The following is a 19,834-nucleotide window of genomic DNA, read 5'->3' on the forward strand; positions in this document are numbered from 1 at the left end:
TTCACGGCTCAACAAGGATGAAATACTCTGGATATTGGGAGGCAGGGGGTTTAACTGAGTCACAGGAGGGCAGTTATCTTTGAAAAGGCCTGATTCTTTCATTCCCATGGAGAAAAGACATCTAATAAACCTTCTTCCCAACTCTTACTGGATGGACAGTTTCCAACAGTAGCAGGTGGTCTCCAAATGATCTAACCAACTATAGTAGGACTTTAAAACTGCCAACCAATGCACCTGGAAGTAGCCTGGCAGCCTGTGAGGAGACAGGTTGTCTGCAGAATGGCCAGCACCTGGGCAACTATTGTGACCCAGGCACAAGTAGGTAGTATTCGATGCAAACAGTTCCAAAACAAAGAGACTTTATTAGAACAGCTGAGAAGTAACTCATTCTTAGCGTACTCCAAACTAAATCAAAACAAAGTCTTCATAACACAAATTCTTCAGTCTAATCACCAACCTTGGTATAATTAGGCAAACTGCCAAAGGCTTCTCTTGGCTAAAGTTCAGAAGCAGAAGACGCTGACCAGAGATAAGTGTAGCAAGACAAGAACAAGTCTATCAGCGTTGTTTTCTGACAAAGAGCCCAAGAGCCGTTGCTGGTCTTTTAAGCCTTAGGGGAGGGGCCAATCATCTCTTGGCCTTACTCCTGAGTCGTCCTCTTTGCTTTAGCTGCTCTTGCCTTCTGGCAGCTCTTCTCATACGTGCACTAGGAACAGGCTCCTCCTGTTCCTCTGCCTCTCTACTGTCAGCCTCTGGAGGCTCCAGAGTCCTCACATCACTCCCCGATGGCCCTGGCCCCATCTCTGCCTCCGATGCAGAGCCCTCATCTGGGCCTTCCCCAGCCTCCAGGACTGGCCCATGTTCTTCCTCAGCCTCATCGTTGTCCAACTCCACTGCCAGCTCTGCAGGCTGCTGGCGGACCACAACAGCTACTGTCTCTTTGAGACCTCTCCCCAGCCAGCCCAGAAGCTGGTGGCCATAAAACTTGATCAGAGACCCAGCTGAGTGGGGTCTATGACAACTCACTGTGGGACAATTCACCATGGTCAACTCACCGCGAGGCAAGAGCTACATGAATGTTGAAGAAATGATGGAATAGACTCATTAAAGAAAGGATGCCAAAGGAGGGACAAAATGAAATGTGATGACCAAAAATTCAAATAATGTTTTGATTACTTTAAATAAATTAAATTGAATTGTTGAATAGTCCTGCAGCAAGTTGTCCCATGGCGAGTTGGCTGCAGCGAATTGGCCATGGCAAGTTGACTCTGGTGAGTTGGCTCTGGCTAATTGTCCCTTTCTGAGCTGAGGGTGGTCATTGTGGAGGCCTGGGGTTGGTGCAACATGGAAGGTGGTTTGTATTCACCTGGGGGAATTAAATTGTATTCACCTGGGGGGTTTATATTGACTGTTTCCTAATATGATTTGATTGCTTATTTGTTCCCTATGACTATCATTAAATGTTGTACCTTATGATTCTTGACGAATGTATCTTTTTTTTTATGTACTCTACTCTACCCTACTCTACCCTACTCTACTTCTATTCTATTCTACTCTACTCTACTCTACTTCTATTCTATTCTATTCTATTCTATTCTATTCTATTCTATTCTATTCTATTCTATTCTATTCTATTCTATTCTATTCTATTCTATTCTATTCTATTCTATTCTATTCTATTCTATTCTAAAGGGCCTCAAGCAGCCTAAGGCAAACAGAAGAGTTTATCGAATTAGGGTATTGAAACTCAAGCCTCGGAGTTTTCTTTCGTTGGGGGTGTTACTTGGAACCCTGACAGAGTTACTGTTCTCCAGAAGTAATGGAGGAACAGAAGTTGTAGTAGAATAGAGGAACAGTAGTATAGAAAACAGTGAGAGATAGCTTTTGAACCCTTGTGGGTATGTTGCCTAGAGACCAGGTGGGGTTGTGTAGGCTCTCTAGGGTTTTGTAGCCCAATGACTTGGGTATAAAAGAATCTATGACACAGCCAATGCAGCTCTTGTACTTGTGGTATCACAAAGATTAATCTAGACGTGCCTATAAATACCCAGCCCACTGCATGTTACACCAGCAGAAGTTTCTGGGTGATTTTCACAATTAGCCTCATGTAGAGTAAGTTGATAAAGGGACGTGGTGGCTCAGTGGCTAAGATGCTGAACTTGTCAATCGAAAGGTCGGCAGTTTAGCTGTTCGAATCCCTAGTGCCACATAACGGGGTGAGCTCCCATTACTTGTCCCAGCTTCTGCCAACCTAGCAGTTCAAAAACACGTAAAAATGCAAGTAGAAAAATAGGGACCATCTTTGGTGGGAAGGTAACAGCGTTCTGTGCTCCTTCGGCATTTAGTCATGCCAGCCACATGACCACGGAGACGTCTTTGGACAGCGCTGGCTCTTTGGCTTTGAAACGGAGATGAGCACCGCCCCTAGAGTCGGGAACGACTAGCACATATGTACGAGAGGAACTTTTACCTTTACTCTTAGAGTATGTTGTGAGAGATCAACCTTGGGGTGACAAGGACATGAATGGCTGTGCACAATATCTCCAATGTAAGATTGGCTAGAATTGTTGCACCTGATTGATCTGCCAAAAAGGTCCCTCTGTCGAATAGTCCCCAGCTGCTGTTGAAACAGGAATTATGACTCAAGGGGGACACCCAGATATAGCTGCTCAGCCTCTTTTTAATGGATTAGTACTCTACTGCTACAACCCGAGCTATGCCTTTATGCCAAATATTGTGAAGAGATGCCAGCTACCCACTGTGTATGATGTTCCCCGGGTATAATGGCTAGTTTATTACAGACAAAGCAAAGTGACAAAATTACTTACTGAGCCTTTGAATGATAATCGTAGGGTTTCATACAGTCCTTATGTAGTATATTACCTAGATAGAAGCTCACCCACTGCGATGTTTTGAACGGAACTGCCTGTTTCGTGAAAGAAAGCTGGAACCTAGTGTCAATCAACTTAAAAGCATACAGTATATTCCTGTAATTCCCTCTTTGCCACTCGTGACAACATCAGGGAAACAAGATAATCCAGGAAACGATAAAGGGGAATACCCCAGCTCACTGCTTCGGGATCTTGATTCAAGGTTTTTTTTTTTAAAAAAAATCCCCATGTTGATTTTTTTTAAAAACAGATGAATTCATGCATCCTCATAATCCTTAGCAGCCTTTTTCAGCGTCTCTCAGAAGTTTTATAAGCATAGTGTTTCATAAACATAGAAGAGCCTTTTCGGCTGTGGCTCCATCCTGTGCAACATTCTTCCAGCAGAAGTAAAAACTGCCCGTTCCCTTTTGGCATTTGGGAAGGGTATCAAAACCTGGCTTTCCCTGTTGGCCTGGGACCTTGAGGGGGACATCCACCACTGGAGGTGGCTGTTGGGGTAGACGATCTCATTTCTGTCCCATCTATCTCTTGGTTCTTATAGGCGTGGCTTTAGCACAGTTTTTAATAATATTTTTAATGTTGGCTCATTTTAATCTTTTAATTATTTTTCACCTGTTTTGATAACTTCTAAGCTGCCCAGAGTCACCTTGTAGCGGAGATGGATGGCATGGAAATTTAATAAATAAAATGTCACGTTTGCAGTGTGACTACTATTAGAAGACAACCCAGGAGCAAAAAACAGTACACAGAGACGTAGACATTTAACAGCGGTTTTTATACAAGACATATACAGAAATATATGTGGTATGCAAATACCTGACAAGCAGTCAATCTTCTTCTTAACTCTACATGGAGAACTCAGCAATGAATACCGGACACAAGGAGAGAGAATACGCCCTCTCCTGGCTGCTTTTATAAACACTTCTTAAAGTGGTAAAAACTCTTGTGGACCCCTTTGTAGTCTACAACCGGCAATACCAATACAAATTCATCTTCATTGCATCAGCCTTACAGTTGCATCAGTTTTACAGCTGCATCAGTTTTACAGCTGGTCAGCTCTTAAATCTCAATACCTTAACATAAAATAAATAGTGTGCAGAATTGGTTGAGACCAGGGGTGAAATGCTACCGGTTCGGACCAGTTCGGCTGAACTGGTAATGATGGCGGAGGGTGGTTCGGAGAACCAGTAGCGATGGCAGCGTAAGGCTCCACCCACCTACCCGGTCATCATTACTTCCTGGTTTTAACAAGGAAGTAAGCTGTTCCATGCGCGCATGTGATGCATGTGTGCAACGCATGCACTTCCTAACCGGTAGGGAAGGTAAGTAGATTTCAACCTTGGTTGAGACTAACGGAAAAATCTTGCAGTTACATTCCCACTGTTTATTCCTGATTAGGAAAACTGGCCTCTGAACTCACCCCTGTTCCAAACTAAATTCTACTGAGTTCAGTGATGCTTATTCTTAAATAAACATGTATGGGATTGAAATCTCAGGCTGACTTTCAAACTCGCTCCCATGCTGGGTCCTTTAAAAGATGAGGCAGCAAGAAGGTGGCTATCTTCAGTGTGTATAATAAGTTGGATTTTTTAGACAACTGGAATAAAAAACCGCCTGAGTTTTGAATGCATTGGCAGGAAGCATTTTGCTCTGAAATTATAAACTGCACAAATTGGCTTCACTGAAGTCAGTAGGAGAACCAAAGCACACAAAAACTTCAGGTGGAGCTATAAAAAAAATGAATAAGATGTGAAGGTGGAAGATCTCAATGAAAGAGATTTTTTTCCCCTATAACCAAGAACAACTATTATGTTGTTGTTTCTTATCAATAGAAGGTCTCTTACTTAATATTTATTTTCCCTCTTCCCTTTTTCCTAGATAAGAAGTTCGGACTGAAAGCACAACGCCTGGAGGCAATTGATGTAACTCTCAGCTTGGCACGAAAAAATCTTAACCACCATGAGAATCTCACCCACTGTCTCTGGGCACTGCGGATTTATGCTTCCAATGGTACGTATGTGTTTGTTTTCACTCTGGTTGCCGCACTTCAAAGTTTGCTAGAAAGCATATTTTGATCACCAGAATTCAGTAGTCAGTTTTCATAGGGGTTCTGGAATTGCTTGGCATGCTGAGAACCTATCATGGGCACTCCAATCAAATAGGGGTCAAGATCAAGTTCCAAAGTGTCAGTACAGCAAAAGGTTGAAGTTGTCCCCATCATTCATTCTAGATTAATTAAAAAAAAATGAATTGGATAGGGAACTTGGTGGACTCCAGGAGTATCCCTGCAAGGACATTGCTTCCTTCACCTATTTCTCAGCTGCCCAAAAAGCCAATGCAACCATTTGTTGTTAGTCGCGAAGTTGTGTCCGACCCATTGAGATCCCATGGACAACGTTCCTCCAGGCCTTCCTGTCCTCTACCACCCTGTGGAGTCCATTTAAGCTCCCGCCGACTGCTTCGGTGACTCCATCCAGCCACCTCATTCTCTGCCGTCTCCTTCTTTTGCCTTCAATCTTTCCCAGCAATAGGCTCTTCTCCAGTGAATCCTTCCTTCTCATTAGGTGGCCAAAGTATTTGAGTTTCCTCTTCAGGATCTGGCCTTCAATGCAACCCTAGGCTGCATTAATAGAGGGATAGAATCAAGATCATCAGAAGTGTTAGTACTGCTTTGTAATGCCTTCGGAAAACCACACTTGGAATATTACATCCAGTTTTGTTCACTACAAAAAAAAAAAGACGTTGAGACTGTAGAAAGAGTGCAGAGAAGAACAACAAAGATGATTAGGGGACTGGAAGTTAAAACATGAACAGTTGCAGGAACTGGGTCTGTCTAGCCTAATGAAGAGAAGGACTAGGGGTGATGAGGAGCTGCCACAAAGAAGAGGGAGTCAACCTATTTTCCAAAGCACCTGAAGGCAGGACAAGAAGTAACAGATGGGAGCTTATTAAAGAGAGATCCAACCTAAAACTAAGGAAAAATTTCCTGACGGTGAGAACAATCAGTTTGCCTTCAGAAGTTGTAAGGGCTTCATCACTGGAAGTTTTCAAGAAGAGATTGGACAACCGCTTGTCTGACATGGTATAGAATTTCCTGCTTGAGCAGGTTGTTGGATTAGAAGACCTCCAAGGTCCCTTCCAACTTGGTTGTTCTGGCACATGATGTTTCTCTCGGCAGCCAGCCCTGACTGTTGCACTACACACGGTGTACTCCTGTTTGGGGGGTGGGGTGGGGGGATCTCTGGCAATTCCAAAGTGTGTCTGGTCTTTTCCAGCTGCTGTCAGTTTTATTTATTTATTTATTTCAGTTCGCCTTCTCTGACCTCGTTGTCACTTCCCCTTGCGGAGAACTTCTAACTTTATCAGCAGCGGTGATGGCCCAAATTGACATGCTTAGCATTTTAGATCTTCCCCTTGAAGATTTAGTGCTACTGGCTGCTGGCCCTGTGTGTGAGCATGCGAGACCCCAATGGTCTTCATTCAGTCTGGACCTTCCTGGGCAGGCAGCCAACCTTCCCTGTCATTCTCTTTTGAGATAAGCAGTATTTGAGAGGGTGTGTGTAACAGAGAAGACAGTTCAAAAGGCATCTTCACTTAGATGTGTTTATATTCCCCGTGCCTTTCACATTCAATCTTTCCTTGTGGCTTGCTTTTTGCTTTGGGTCCGCTTTCGCATGCCAAAGGAAGAGAAACTAGTTTTTTTTCGAAACGCAGAGGCAGTGCGATGGGCTAGTTACTCAGGACAGGCAGTGGTGGTTACTACAGATTTAATGGTGAGTGAAAAAAAAATGTGGGGAAGATTGACAAGGAAAGTGTAGTGTGCCACATGGATAGTGATCCTGTTATTCAGGAAATGTGCTAAGAAGATCTTACTGTCCTTTCTACCAACATTGAAGGGACAGCGGTCGTTGATGCTGTTTTTATTGGTGCTTTCGGTCATCCTCCCAGCTCCCTCTAAAAATAAGATGAAGCCTACACTTGCAATGCGGTGGCTCAGTAGCTAAGATGCTGAGCTTGTCGATCGAAAGGTGGGCAGTTCGGCGGTTCGAATCTCTAGTGCTGTGTAATGGGTTGAGCTCCGGTTCCTTGTCCCAGCTTCTGCCAACCTAGCAGTTTGAAAGCATGTAAAAAATGCAAGTTGAAAAATAGGGACCACCTTTGGTGGGAAGTAACAATGTTCTGCGCGCCTTTGGCGTTGAGTCATGCTGGCCACATGACCACGGAGACGTCTATGTACAGCGCTGGCTCTTCGGCTTTGAAACGGAGATGAGCACCCCCCCTAGAGTCGGGAATGACTAGCACATATGTGCGAGGGGAACTTTTACCTTAACTTGCCTCCATTTACAGAAGGTGAACTGAGTGACAGTTAACGTTGGCAAGAATCCAGCATCTTGCCATTCTCCCCATCCAGAGGCTGTGAGTCAAGCTACAAGGGCTATCCCAGTTGTCTTTTGAAAAAAATAAAATCAAAAGCAACTTAGAAGGAGCAATTGAAGAGAGGCTCTTCACGCCACCTCATGGGAAATTAACAAAGAATTTACTCCCAGAAGTTCTACCATACCTTTCACTCCAGGAAGAGTTCTGAATTTCACTCCATTTTTAAACAGAAAGGTGATACAACTAAGAAGAATTATTTTAAGCATTGGGAAGAGACAACTGTACTGTATTAACAGAAATATAATTTCCAAATTAAAGTACAATTCCACATTTTTGCAACAAGTTCATTATTAGTTATATTAATAAAAGCGATCCTGATTACTTATATTTGTCAGCATTTTGTACATATTAATGTAGCTTAAAATTAGTCTTAAGTATTGTTGCCAGGGTATCTGTATTATAATCTATGAGGTCGAGCCAGCCAAGTAACAATTATTTAATCAATAAATGCATTCATTTGAAAATGATTCGTACTTTTCACTTTAAATATTTTAGTATTAAATAATACTAGCATTAAATTAAATAATTAAATAATTATTAAATTATTAAATTAAATAATAGTATCAGTATTAAATAATTAAAAGACATTAACACGTGAAGGGTTAATACCACTTTATAATGCCTTGGTAAGGCCACATTTGGAATAGTACATTCAGTTTTGGTCGCCACGATGTAAAAAAGATGTTGAGACTCTAGAAAGAGTGCAGAGAAGAGCAACAAAGAGGATTAGGGGACTGGAGGCTAAAATGTATGAAGAATGGTTGCAGGAACTGGGTATATCTAGTTTAATGAAGAGAAGGACCAGGGGAGAGATGATAGCAGTCTTCCAATATCTCAGGGCTGTCACAAAGAAGGGGAAGTCAAACTATTCTCCAAAGCACCCGAGGGCAGGACAAGAAGCAATGGGTGGAAACTAATCAAGGAGAGAAGCAACCTAGAACTAAGGAGAAATTTCCTGATAGTTAAAACAATTCATCAGTGGAACAACTTGCCTGCAGAAGCTGTGAAGGCTCCAACACTGGAAGTTTTTAAGAAGAAGTTGGATAACCATTTGTCTGAAGTGGTGTAGGGTTTCCTGCCTACGCAGGGGGTTGGACTAGAAGACCTCCACAGTCCCTTCCAACTCTGCTATTCTATTCTATTCTATTCTATTCTATTCTATTCTATTCTATTCTATTCTATTCTATTCTATTCTATTCTATATGTTTTAGAGTTTTTTTTTGTGGCAATCCAAGGTCCTGTTTTAGTGTGCACTTTCTGGTATAACTTTCTATTAGGAGGGCTTCAACAAGTCCTTCCTACTGCTGTAGGTCTGTCTTCTTCCCTTCTCTTCCACCTTTCCTAGCATTAGAGTCTTAAATACATATATTTAAGGTTGTATTTAACTTTTAAGAAAAGACGATTGAAAAGGGTCTGTTAACATTTTTTAACTACCTGGAAGGATGTCACGTAGAAAGAAAGTGTTCTCCCTTGCTCCAGAGAGCATGACACAGAATAATAGATTCAAGTTAGAAGAACATGCCTATTGAATGCTGGAGGGAAAAAAAAAATCTTGACAGCCAGAGCAATTCAAGAGTGGAACCAATTATCCAAAGAAATGGTGGGTTCCCGTTCATTGGATCTCTTCAAGTGGAAATTAGACAACTATCTGTCTAGAATGCTTTAATTTGATTCCTTCGTTGAGCAAGCGCTCATGACTAAATGGTCTTGAGCACTAAATGGTTGTGACCCCCCCTCCTCTCACGATTCCATCTGTTGAGCTGGATGTATGGCTCAGTGTTAAAATCTTTGACAGACCATGAGTTAGTTGACACTTTACCTGTCAATGCTGCCCACCCTGTCCCGCTGCGGCTAAAACTAGTGTGATAGTCACCTCTATCTGTGCTGAGTCCTTGATGTTGGATAATGCACCTTCGTATCGTTGACCAGGGCTATCATGTTCTTACTAGGCAGGGAACTATAATAAAAAACTCCAATATTTAATATTACATGTAATAACTGCGGTGAGAATTGTTTATGTGCAAAATTGGGAAAATCGAAATATACCAGGTGAAGAAATGGTGATAAAGAAAATATTAGATTGCGCAGAGATGGATAGGCTGACAACGGAAATAAAGGAGAAAGGAGAAACGGAATATTATATTGAATTGGAATGTATGGTATAACTGGTTAGATAATCGATGCAAAGATTAGGAAATTAGTAAGAAAAGACAATTGATGAACTGGAAAATAATAATAAGTATAAAGATAAAGATAGATGAAGAATGCATAGTATTATAAAATGTATGTAAAAGAATATACAGAATAATAAATATATATTGTATTCATATTAGCATATATAATATGAATGTATACCAGTACAGAAGTGTTGTAAAGATGGATATTGTAATGTAAAGGGGAGACTAGTATAGATCTATTTCAAGCTATATAGCTCTCATCAGCTAGCTATACCCTTACTCGGATTCAAACTTGGGCTGCCTGCATATTAGGCAGTTGTATTAACCTCTGAGCCACAAGTTTTCCTCCCTTTATCAGCTTGAGCCAGGGAAGAGATTAAGTGTTTTTCTATCAAAGCACTTGGTCTACCCCAATATGAACTTGTGGCTGCACAAGAAACAATGGGTGGAAACTAATCAAGAAGAGAAGCAACTTAGAACTAAGGAGAAATTTCCTGACAGTGAGAACAATTAATCAGTGGAACAACTTGCCTCCAGAAGTTGTGAATGCTCCAACACTGGAAGGTTTTAAGAGGAGATTGTATAACCATTTGTCTGAAGTAGTGTAGGATTTCCTGCCTAGGCAGGTGGTTGGACTAAATGACCTCCAAGGTCCCTTCCAACTCTGTTATTCTATTCTATTCTATTCTATTCTATTCTATTCTATTCTATTCTATTCTATTCTATTCTATTCTATTCTATTCTATTCTATTCTTTGTTCATGTTGGGCCACACCAAGATTTCCTGCTTGACAGTACTTCTGCCATCTTTGAAAACTAAAGTACAATTTGAACATTTACTGTTTGAGGGATGGAGCAATGGATAAGATGAGTAGGTGTGTTAAGCTAATAAAGATGGTTTTTTACATTTGTGACAATGTCATGGGACTTGTTAGAGAAGATTTTGAAGAGAATTAAAAAAATCTGTGAAGGCAGTTGCAGGCAATCAATTTCTATTGTGCCTCCAAAAATCATTTCCCAAATTCCATGTTCTGAGTCTATTTTTTCCTCCCTGTCATTCATTGCAGTTACAGTAGGAACTATGTTGGGCATTAATGGAGCGATGGAATTGCTCTTCCAAGTTATCACACCATATACCAAGAAGCATACCATCACAACAAGGTAGGTTGAGAAACTCATAAAATACCACCTTTAGACATATCAGATTGAGAAGAAAGCATCATGTTTGCCTATGCTTGGAGTAGGCTGGGTAAATATTCTATTTTCATTTCTAGTCTCAATCCAAATTATGCCAAAGCATGAAAGTTTAGATCAATGATGGCTAACCTTTTCCAGACCAAGTGCCCAAAGTGTGCGCCCGAACCTCAAAATGCAATGCATATATCGCCCCCTGCTTGCACCCCACCCCCGTGCATGCACGTGCAAGCCCCACATGTACCCTGCCCCCGTGCATGCGCACGAGGCCCCCTGCATGTGCCCCGCCCCCTGTGCATGCACAGCAGAGACCCAAAGACCAGCTGGCTGGCGGGAGGTGCGCAGGCATGCACAGCGGAGCTGAACTGGGGCAACAGCTCATGTGCCATCAGAGAGGGTGCTGTCTGCCACCTCTGGCATGCACGCCATATGTTCGCCATCACAGGTCTAGATGGATATAAGAGAAAAGGAAGACTATTGTGGCTCTTGATGCTCTATTCTTTTTCTTGGATCCTGAATATTGTAATTTAAATACCATCTTGTACAGTTGATCGGAAGAAGGTTATGTGTTGGTCTGTGCTTATGAGTGTCCCAAATCTGTTTGGTGGCTGTGAGTTACAAGTTGCTGGAAACATAGCCTCTTTGGATGTTTGTGCAGGGTAATCCTCGTGTCATTTTATATATCTGTAGGTGTTTGGGATTGAATCTGTGATTTTCTGCATGCAAAGCATAAACTCTACCCCTCGGCTGCAAACTTCCCTTTGAATGATATGATACAAAATACTGGACATTTGGGGGTAACTTGAATGTTCACTGTTGAAATGAATGGATGTTGCCTTGTGAATTTATCCTATTTTTGCTTCTTCTTTTTGCTAGGTGGAAAAATAGATAGGGAAAAAAAAATGCTCTACTTGCTTTTAGCCTGTACATGCCATTCTGTTTCTGCATTCATTTGCGATTCTTTAAAAAGTCTCTTTAGATAAATATATATTTAAATGATATATGTAAATACTCTAAGCAGCTATTTAAACATGTCTTCTGTATCTCATTTTGGCATAATTGCCAAGAACCGCACCAGAACACTTGTAAAATCGGGATCGCTAAATTGGAAACGGAATTATAAAAAGCAACAATGTTGTGGGGTTGTTGTTTTTTTTTTAAGACAGGGAGGGTGACAAACAAATTGGGGATGCTGAGATGCTGGAATGTTTACTCAGGACTGTGTTGGAACAGAAGAAACTATCTCCCCGACTTTAAGATAGAAAAGGGGTACATACCTAATGTTGATAATCAACAAAATAAGTGTATGTCCATCGTATTACTTAATCTTAACCAGAAATCAAACAAAACCTTTATTAGGTCCATAAACCAGCATACACTTCATACAGGGGTGGGATTCAAAAATTTTAGCAACCAGTTCTCTGGTGGGTGGGCGTGGCCATGGTGGGCGTGGCCTACCCAGCCTCCTGCACCACGACGGGGGTGGTGTTGCTGTTTTTGCCCTCCCCAAGCTCCGGAGGCTTTTCTCGAGCCTCCGGGAGGGGGAAAACGGCCTCCCCTGGGCTCTGGTGGCCCTCCGGAGGCCTGGAAACATGCCCATTTCCAGACTTCCAGTACTTCCGGGAGGCCCATTTTCTGCCTCTCCATGCAGGCGCTGCACTTTCCTGGCATCCAAAACGGGCTGCGTGGAGAATCCTGGGAGGGGCGGGGCAGGGTGGGCGGGACCAGCCTGTCCTTGCAACTACCGGTTAGGCAAACCAGATGTAAAAGTAGCATCCATTTCTCCTGGATGAATCCCACCCCTGACTTCATATCTGAATTACAGGAAATGTAGTTGAAACCATTTTGTTTCATTTTCTGTCGGGTAAATTTTTGAGCAACAAATGTATGGTTCCAGAGTTGAAGAGACTCTTGATGAGGAGAGAGGTGAGATGGTGAAAGGAGGTAAAAAGTTAAGCTGTAAAAACCTTTCTGATTGCCCCTTTTCCCCCCAAACAGAAAAAAGGATAGAGAATGGAACATGGACAAAATCCAGTTCAACTAGCTATCTCTGGTATGGAGGACGATGTTGAGATCTCAGATCCCAACTACTACCCAGGAAGTCTATCTTGCATCTGCAACTACTTGGAGAGCCTCAAGGGGAGTGATTCTCAACCTTGGCAACATTGAGATATGTGGACTTCAACTCCCAGAATTTCCCAGCCGTGCTGTTGGAGTCCACATCTCTTAAAAGTTACCGAGGTTGGGGGATCACTGCTCAAAAGTCAGATAGAAACGGCATTTCTTTTCCGGTGAATTCAATGCCTCCTTCCTTTCCCCTTTTCACCACCAAGACTTAAATCTGACCTGGCTCTCTTACATGAAGCTAAAATTAGCTATGCAGCTGTCTGCTCCAGTCCTGTCCCTAGCCAGTTCTTGGAGTGAGATTTACAAGGCATGCACACATTTTAAACAAGAGGCACAGAGACTTCAGGTTGCTTAGACTGTTCTTGATTTCTGCCCCCCACCACCTTCTCACGGTCAGGGGTGGGCTTCAAAAATTTTAGCAAGGGGTTCTCTGCCCGGTTGCTGGCTGGGCGTGGCCTAGTCAGCCTCCTGCACCATGGGGGGGGGGGCACTTTTGCCCTCCCGGGCTCCAGAGCTTTCTTCAAGTGTCCGGGAGGGTGAAAACAGCCTCCCCAGGCTCCGGAGGCCCTTCCTAACTTTTGTTAGGCCTTTTTCTTCACCCACCCCGAGCCTCCGCATGCCTCCTGCACATACCTACATCCAAAACGGGCGTCCCCAGAGCATGGGGATTCCTGGGAGGGGAGGGGTGGGCGGGGCCAGCCAGGAGTGGGATTTGAGGGTTCTCCGAACTGCACAGAATCTTAGCTAGAGGTTCTCCCGAACCCCTGCGAACCCCCAACAGCCCACTCCTGCTCATGGTTCTGAAAAAGACAGACCCAGAGAAGACCCAGAGAAGGTACAGAAAGGCAGCCCCAGGTGATCAGGGACATAAACTGTTCCAGTGGCTACATTTTTCATAGATTAGGAAAAAGACAAAAGAAGAAGGAATATTAGATTGGCATGATTTATGGCTCTCTAGTGTCCTGAAATGCTGCATTTGCAATGATGGTGATGATAACAATTTTTTTTTTGGGGGGGGGCAAACATCCTGGTTTTTGATGGTGATTAAGTGCTCCACATTGTTTTCTTTAACCTCCACTGTTGCTTCTTCAGCCCTGTTTCATATCATCCGAAACAGTAGTTTGTTTGACACACCATAGTGTTTTCTTGCACACAATGTCTCTGGGCAAGATATAAATTATGCTTTACAAACCACTAGGCTTTGAGGTCATACGTTGCAGCATTTGATTGTTAGATTTAAATCCCATCTTTCCTCAGGACTTCAAAGTGGCATCCATGCATATCCCCTCCGCTGTATTTCCACAACAGCAAGCCCAGAAGGTAGACTGATCCTATAGTTCTCCTGTGAATTTCTTTGGGTAAGGATAGAGGGCCTGTGGAGATTCTCAGTCATCCAGGTCATGGTTGTCCCAAAAGTGCTTTTTCAAAAGGCAACTGGACTTCCTTTGTTTTTCCTTGAAGATGTTTCACTTCTCATCCAAGAAGCTTCTTCAGTTCTGATTGAATGGTGGCGAATCAGAACTGAAGGAGCTTCTTGGATGAGAAGCGAAACATCTTCAAGGAAAAACAAAGGAAGTCCAGTTGCCTTTTGAAAAAGCACCTTTGGATAAAGATAGACTTGAAGCTGAGGTTTACTTATCCTACTTCAACACTAACTTTTATTCTGATACTAAGCCAACAGCCAAACAAGCCATAACAAAACCCAGGAAGTCTTTATTGTCACTGAAAATCCCAACTAGCCAAGATGTATGTATTATATGTAAGTAAATAGATACAGTACACGATAGATAGATAGATAGATAGATAGATAGATAGATAGATAGATAGATAGATGATAGATAGATAGATAGATAGATAGATAGATAGATAGATAGATAGATAGATAGAAATAGATGGATGATAGATAGATAGATGAAATAGACAGACAGACAGATAGAAATAGATAGATGATAGATAGATAGATGATAGATAGATAGATAGATGATAGATAGAAATAGATAGATGATAGATAGATAGATGAAATAGACAGACAGACAGATAGAAATAGATAGATGATAGATAGATGATAGATAGATAGATAGATAGATAGATAGATAGATAGATAGATGACATAGATAGACAGACAGACAGACAGATAGATAAATGCAGTATATACTGGTAGATACAGTAGATGGAGGGAGGGAGGGAGGGAGAGAGGGAGAGAAAGTTTATACATAGACAATCCTAGTCTTCTATTCTTAAAATTCTTTCCATGGTTACTTTTGACACAGGCATTAGGGATTAATTCACGAGATTAATTCCATCTGAAGCTCACAGAAGCAAAAGAGAATGACAAGATATGGTAGGATAGGAGACAGCTGACCCATAATCACCACTAAGCTTCAACAAGGCCCTTTTCGTAGCTGTGAAGCCATGTTGAAATTTCAAATAACAAAACCTTGTCATAACCTTTTTCTGTGATTATGGTTATTGAAATGGCTAAAAAGATGCTATTACTCCCACCAAAAATTAGCAGAGCCTTGCTGGAGAGACAGCTGCAGGAAGCAGTGCATCTGTTGGGCCCACTTAACATTTTTAGCAAATGAACAATTTGCTGGCCCCATTAGCAGATGGTAACAGGAAGCGACAAAGAACTACACAAAACTGTAAACAAGACGGTACAGAATTAGATGCCTAATGTTGCTTCTGCACCCACGGAAATGTGGAATGTTGCTAATGGCAGGAAGAGTGATTGCTCTAATGAACTTCGTCAGGTCGGGGATGAAGTTGTCCATCTGACAACTCTGAGTAGGCAGTTTACTCAGTGAGGAAGGGGTCGGGGTGAAATCCAGCAGGTTCTGACAGGTTCTGGAGAACCGGTAGCAGACATTTTGAGTAGTTCGGAGAACCTGCAAATACCAGCTCTGGCTGGCCCCGAGTGGGGTAGGAATGGAGATTTTGCAGTATCTTTCCCCCCCCCCATGCCCACCAAGCCACACCCACCCAGCCACACCATGCCCACCAAGCCACGCCAACAGAACTGGTAGTAAAAAAAAATGGATTTCACCACTGGAAGGGGTCAAGCTATTTTCCAAGCCACCCGAAAGCCAGACAAGTAATAATGGATGGAAACTGATCAAGGAGAGATTCAACCTAGAAATAAGGGTAACTTTTCTGACAGTGAGGACAATCAACCCATGGACCAGAAGTTGCCTTCGAAAGTAGTGGGAGCTTCATCCCTGGAAGCTTTCAAGAAGAGGCTTTCAAGGAAAAAAAAAACTATTGCTGGCAATAAGCAGACATCATGAAAACATTGCATAATGTGATTGTAGGAGATGGAAGGATGGGTTGTGGGAGCTTCGCCACTGGAAGAGACTGGACTGCCCTCTGTCAGAAATGGTGTAGGGTCTCCTGCTTGGGTGGGGGGGGGAGGAGTTGGACTAGATGACCTATGAGGTCCCTTCCAATTCTGTTAATCTGTAATCTGGTAAAACATGACCTGCCTGGTTATAGAATCATAGAACATAATAGTCGATAGGTGTGTTGAAAAATAATTCATTCTAACCGTTTGTCAGGGCAGGAATCCACTGCTATAGTCTCTCCGATGCTGATCATTAGGAAGAAATGATTTAAACTCATTGCTTTCTGTCCTGTCTTCTTGCAAACAAGTCTGCTTTGTTTTCTATCTGACCACACTTGGTATACTTGGAGACAGTTCCCATATCTTTTCTAGGTTAAACATACCCAACGCCTCCCATCATTTCTCACGTTTTTCCTTCCAGGCCCCTTGTCACCTTGACGGATCTCCTCTGGGTACGCACTCCAGTTTGTTAATGTCCTTCCCAAAATGCGGTGCCTGGAATTTAGATCAGATTGGATTTTGTATTCAGTTGTTATCCAGATTACTTTTTGAAGTGTTGGCATTATGGTATGTGTGACTATTGATTCTTCTGTTCTTATTTTTCCCTTTTTTCTTTACGTTTTCCCCCTCCTTCCCCCGATTAGATGGGAATGTGTGATGTTTTCATAAGGGACAAATATATTTTAGAACAAATGAAAGCTCTTTTGCAATCAGCCCAACAATTGTAATCAAAAGGAAAGCTGTAACTCAGTAAATACAAAAGCCTGGCAGATACATGTAATGAACAGTTTCAGAAAGCGAAAGCATCAAAGGAAAAAAGGTTTTTAAATGCTCTTTCTCCGTGTATGAACATTCTCAAGGAGCAGCTAGACAAAAGTTGCTTGTAAAATAAAACCCAGCCATTAAGTTTATGCTTCAAAGTTTCTTCCAAGAGACAGCACTCAGCGTAACAAAAGATTTTAACACTGTATAGCAACGCAATCCTATCTGCTTTCAGTTCATGTATTACCTTTGTTAGAATTCAGGATATTCCCATTACTTATCTCTGCTCCTAAGATCGTTTTTCACATTTATAATTTACATTAATGAACACATCTTTTTGCCATCCATCTTCCATTTTTTCCACCATTTGAGAAGTCTAGGTTTGCCAGAAACTTGCTTTCTCTTAATTTTATAGCATGTGCTGGCTTAATTTAAAAAAAAAAAAAATAGCCACCTCCCAAACCCTAGGACTCCTGTTTCCCATTAAGGGCACTGAGCCAGCTGCCATCACTTCTGCCATTGCATTTCATATTTATCACGGTGATAAATTGAATGCACAGGTAGTAATGAATGTAATGAATGTAATGAATATGCAGATTCATCAACATAAGATAAAAATCTTGGAGGCAGTCCTTTGTTTCTGTCTTAGACCTTATTCTTTCAGCTTCATGAGTTCCTTCCAGAATGTTTAAAGAATTAAATGTGTCTTGACTGTTTATTTTTGGCGACGCCCACTGGTGGGTTGCCCCTGGTTCGCAATGGTTCTGTAGAACCGGTAGTAAAACCGATGGGAGGCTCTGCCCACCGACTCCGACCTAATCAAAATGTTTCTGCGCTTGTGCAGAAGAGCACACGTGCGAGCGAAGCGAGTGGCCCCATTGCAAACCAGTAGTAAAGGTAAGTAGAACCCACTCTTTCCTTTTGGAACAGCGTCCTCCTCTTCTTCCAAATCTTCCTGTTCATAGGGGTTTTTTTTTGAAGATGTGCTTTTTCAGGGACAAATGAAGATCATGCTTCTCCCTGTGATTGAATTATAATTGTTATTCATGGTTTTGGTTTTTTTAACCCTGTTTCAATGAAACTTTGTAAATTGCTTGGAGTTTCCGGAAGTAGGAATAGCAATAGCACTTAGATTTATATACCGCTTCACAGTGCTTTACAGTCCTCTCTAAGGGGTTTACAGAGTCAGCATATTGCCCCCAACAATCTGAATCCTCATTTTATCGACCTTGGAAGGATGGAAGGCTGAATCAATCTTGAGCAGGTCAAGACCGAACTCCTGGCAGTGAGCAGTAAGTTAGCCTGCAGTACCGTGTTTCCACAAAAATAAGACTGTCTTATATTTTTTTGAACCCTGAAATAAGCGCTTGGCCTTATTGCCATGCACTCAAAAGCGTGATTGGGCTTATTATTAGGGGATGTCTTATTTTGGGGGAAACAGGGTACTACATTCTAACCATCACGCCATCACGGCCAATACCAGTAAAGAAGACTATTTAGCTCAGAGTTGAAATGAGAGGTCCTTGGTGCGCTCTGAACTTAGTTGCTTTCTTACAAATGTTTTATGACTCAAACTATAGCAGTAACAACATCAGTGCTACTGATAATGATGTTGATGTTGATATTGATGATGACAACTAGTATTGAAGATACTACCTAGTTTGGATCATGAAAGCCAAACTCAGGGAGTAACAAGGACCTCTAGTTTCTAGAAGTGTAATTTTAAGTAAGAAAATAAAAGAGCAAAAATCCAATTCATATGGCAGGCAAATGTGTGTATCATCAACGCAATGGTGAAGCAAGGTGTTCTGATCTAGGTTTCCTCAGCAGCATGAAGCTGAGTCCTCATCCCGATAAACCCCTTTTATTTAATTTACAGTGAATTCCTCTCCAGCAAAATCTTTCCTCTCCCACAGTCTTTCAAGATAGTTCACCATTACTGACCTTTATCAGGCTTGGAGAGTGGCCAAGCCGATATCTTTCAGACGCCGCAATACTTGGCGAGAATGTAGTAATAAACTAATTGTCTCCTGCAAACTCCACTCCCCTTTCGCTCCTCTTTTATTTCCCCTGGGAGAGGCCGTTCATCGTCCACCTGTGGCCTTACCCCCAAGTCAACCCTTGTTCTTTAGCTGTTTCCTTTGTCTGGCAACTCGGCACATGCACACACTGGGAACAGGCTCCAGCTGTTCGTCTGCCTCACTGATGTCTGATTCCGAAGGCAGCTGATAACTGTCAGACAGCCCTGGCCCTTTCTCTGCCTCCGATGAAGAGCCCTCATCAGAGCCTCCCCCAGACTCCAGGACTGTCCCATGTTCCTCCCCAACTTCCTCACTGTCCGAATCTGCTGCCAGATCCACTGGCGGGTCACAACACAAATCCTTATTTGTGTTGGCAGTAGACAAGTTCCTCAGGCATCGTAATATGCATTATTAAGCTGTTGCACTAATGACACACAATGTATGCAGTTTGTATGATTGGCATGATGTCATGATATATGCAGTTTAATAGTAACTTCATGCAGTCCAGCATTCTCTATATCCAAGAGATGGCACTGTCTGCCACTTTTTAATCTTTGTTTTATTTATTAAAATATCTTTCTGCCGCCCATTCCCCTATAAAGTGGCACTTCCTTCCTTTTGGATCTATATGGAGCCCAGGAAATTACATGGAAGTGAAGATGGCATGATTAGAAATCAGAACCTCTTCTGAAGTGGTTCTGGTCTCAGAGGATATGCTTGGGGGATAAATGTTAAGATCTTGATGCCACAATTGTCTCAGCAGTTATGATCGAACATTTATACGTCTATGTGTTTTCAATCCATAGTTCCTTGATGGGAGAATATTAACGATCCATTATTTGAAAATCAAAGGTGCATTTTGCACCTGATGGAGCAACCTGCTTTA

The 19,834-nt window shown here is 42.2% G+C and overlaps 1 protein-coding gene across 4 annotated transcripts in view; it reads left to right on the plus strand.

The window, feature by feature from the left end:
• The window catches only part of AGBL1 (AGBL carboxypeptidase 1), a 701,662-nt gene that overhangs the window by 32,358 nt on the left and 649,470 nt on the right, over window positions 1–19,834 (plus strand). For all 4 annotated transcript variants that reach the window (XR_009623272.2, XM_087878351.1, XM_034424683.3 and 1 more), the window contains exons 4-5: window positions 4,770–4,901; window positions 10,572–10,665. Coding sequence is in view for 3 of the 4 variants with exons in the window: in XM_034424683.3 (XP_034280574.2) it covers window positions 4,770–4,901; window positions 10,572–10,665 (226 nt within the window). In the remaining variant the exon portion in view is untranslated. The remainder of the gene's footprint in view (window positions 1–4,769; window positions 4,902–10,571; window positions 10,666–19,834) is intronic.

Source organism: Pantherophis guttatus, chromosome 13, assembly GCF_059756535.1.
Source record: "Pantherophis guttatus breed Tessera chromosome 13, ASM5975653v1, whole genome shotgun sequence".
Lineage (NCBI taxonomy): Eukaryota > Metazoa > Chordata > Lepidosauria > Squamata > Colubridae > Pantherophis > Pantherophis guttatus.